The sequence below is a fragment of the Choloepus didactylus genome, chromosome 19 (assembly GCF_015220235.1).
Source record: "Choloepus didactylus isolate mChoDid1 chromosome 19, mChoDid1.pri, whole genome shotgun sequence".
NCBI classification, from domain to species: domain Eukaryota; kingdom Metazoa; phylum Chordata; class Mammalia; order Pilosa; family Megalonychidae; genus Choloepus; species Choloepus didactylus.
Genome location: NC_051325.1, coordinates 66125967 through 66128734, shown reverse-complemented (window position 1 = coordinate 66128734; position 2768 = coordinate 66125967). Strand labels below are relative to the sequence as shown.

Sequence of the window (2768 nt, the reverse complement as noted above, 5' to 3'; positions counted from 1 at the left end):
GTGGCCAGGGCTGGGCAGGGAACTAGCGACGGCTGCTGCGACCCCCGCCCGACCGGGATGCGGGCAGCCGCCCCTGCCGCGCTGTGTCCCACCTTGGCCTCCTCCGCGGGTCCGGCCAAGTTCCCCGGGTTCTGAGCCACGTCGGGAGTGGGGAGGGGGAAGGAGGATCGCCTTCGACTCTACTTGGGCTTGGAGGGAGAACGCTCCCCGGGCTTTTGTGGGTGGGGGTGCTGAACGCCCGGTGGGTCACCCAGACAGCACGGCCAAGATACCGGCGCCTGCCCCAGGGAGCCACTTAAAGTTTGACCTAGATTCTAGCAGGACGCTATTGGCACGCAGCCCCCCACCCCAGCTTCGTGGACACCGTCACCCTCCCCCAGTTGCCGCCCCGGGCTGCCTCCGTGGGCGGGGCGGGGGCAGCTCCGCTCTGAAAGCCCGACAGCCCCCCAAAGAGAAGCCCCCTCCCGAATCTCAGCCCACAGTGCCAGCCTTTGCCCACTTGGGGGTCTCTCCCTCAGAGAGCGCGCGGGGAGCGCCGCGGCGGGATCCGGCCCTGGCCCAAGAAGAAAGGAGCTCCGGGGAGGAGGTGGCCCCGGCCCGCCCCGCCCAGCCCGTGCCGCCGCCGATTGGCCCCGCGCCGCTATATCTGGGCGCCGGCCGCCGCGAGGCCGCCGTCAGTCCCCTCCGCCACCCGCCGTCCGCCCCGGGTCCGCCCGAAGGTCCGCCCGATCCGCAGTGCCCGCCACCGCCGCCCGCTGCGCTCCCGCGCTCCGTTCCGCCCCGGCCGCGCCCAGCTGGAATGCAGAGATCGCCGCCCGGCTACGGCGCACAGGACGACCCGCCCTCCCGCCGCGACTGTGCATGGGCCCCTGGGAGCCTGGGCCGCCGCTGAGCCGGCGCCTTCACCCGCCGCCCGCCGGCCGCCGCCGCCTCCTGCCTCCGCCGCCGCGCATGCCCGCTTCGCCGCGCAGCCCCGCCGCGCAGCCCGGAGCCGGGGCGTTATGGCCCCAGCCCGGACCGGTCGCGGGGAGCGCCAGGCGGCCGACGAGTCGCGCATCCGGCGGCCCATGAACGCCTTTATGGTGTGGGCGAAGGACGAGCGCAAGCGGCTGGCGCAGCAGAACCCTGACCTGCACAACGCGGTGCTCAGCAAGATGCTGGGTGAGCGCGGAGTAGGGGCTTGGGGAGGTGAGGGGGCGCGGGGCCGGAGAGGCGGGCGAGCTGGGGGGACTGGACGGAGACCCTCCTTCCTGAGGGGACCCAGGGAAGGGGCGGGGGCCGCGAGCTGGGTGGGGCTAGTGCCCTCCCCTGGCTGCGCGCCCAGGGCGCACGCACATTACGGCCCCTCTGCCGCCTGAGCGCCCGGCGGCGACCCATTGACTCGCGCTCGCGACCCGCAGGCAAGGCGTGGAAGGAGCTGAGCGCGGCCGAGAAGCGGCCCTTCGTGGAGGAGGCCGAGCGGCTGCGTGTGCAGCACCTGCGCGACCACCCCAACTACAAGTACCGGCCGCGCCGCAAGAAGCAGGCGCGTAAGGCCCGGAGGCTGGAGCCCGGCCTCCTGCTGCCCGGCCTGGCCCCGCCGCCGCCGCCGCCACCGCCCGAGGCCTTTGCCGCAGCGCCCGGCCCGGCCCGCGCCTTCCGCGAGCTGCCCCCGCTGGGCGCCGAGTTCGACGGCCTGGGGCTGCCCACGCCCGAGCGCTCGCCGCTGGACGGCCTGGAGCCAGGCGAGGCCGCCTTCTTCCCGCCGCCCCCGGCGCCCGAGGACTGCGCGCTGCGGGCTTTCCGCGCGCCCTATGCGCCCCGCCGAGCTGCCGCGGGACCCGGGCGTCTGCTACGGGCGCCCCTGGCCGAGGCGCTCAGGACCGCGCCTCCCGCCGCGCCGCTAGCCGGCCTCTACTACAGCGCCCTGGGCGCGCCCGGCCCGGGGCCGTACCCCGGCCCACTGTCGCCGCCTCCAGAGGCCCCGCAGCTGGAGGGCACGGAGCCCTTGGGGCCCGCCGCCGACCTGTGGACCGACGTGGACCTCACTGAGTTCGACCAGTATCTCAACTGCAGCCGGACTCGACCTGACGCCGCGGGGCTCACCTACCCCGTGGCGCTGGCCAAGCTGGGCCCCCGGGCCATGTCTTGTCCCGAGGAGAGCAGCCTGATCTCTGCGCTGTCCGACGCCAGCAGCGCCGTCTACTACAGCGCATGCATCTCGGGCTAGGCCCCGCGTCTCCACCGCGCGCGCCAGCTCCTCCCCCAGCTCTCCCGCGGCCGCCTCACTGCCCCCCCTCTCTGTCGCGGACGCGGGTCCCAGGTGCCTGTGGCAGCCCCGCAGGAGCCATGCCCGGCCCTCGTGCCCGCTGCGCATTCCCCGGCCACTTTTCAGGGCTCCGTGGCCGCTCGCCTGTAGGGAACCAGTCCTGGGTTTTCCTGCGAGCCCGGGACTAGGACTCCTTGTCCACCCTGCCAGGATTATGTTTCTTGACACACCTAATTCTCCTGCAGTGCATTTTCTACAAGCAGACTGTTTTTTTTTACTTTGCCTTTTTTATATACATAATACAATATATTTAATTTTTAATTAAACTTTTAAACTTTTCCTTCCAAGGGTTTACCTGATCAGAAGCATCAATGTAGCAGAGCCTTTTCAGTTCGAGGAATAACAATGTTTGTTTTTTGTAAGGGAGGAGCTGGGAGCGGGTTTCCCCTCTGGCTCCATTGGGGCCCCCTTGCCTAGGCCAGTCCAGGCTGCAATAAAGCCTCTCGGCCCTTCCAGTCTA

General features: G+C 71.0%; 1 protein-coding gene across 1 annotated transcript; it reads left to right on the top strand.

The window, feature by feature from the left end:
• The first annotated feature begins 662 nt into the window (after positions 1-662).
• SOX18 (SRY-box transcription factor 18) lies at positions 663-2768 on the top strand. Its single transcript, XM_037811745.1, is given in 3 exon segments — positions 663-1015; positions 1017-1161; positions 1401-2768. Coding segments are annotated over 3 exon segments (1170 nt in total). The 5' UTR covers positions 663-799; the 3' UTR covers positions 2210-2768.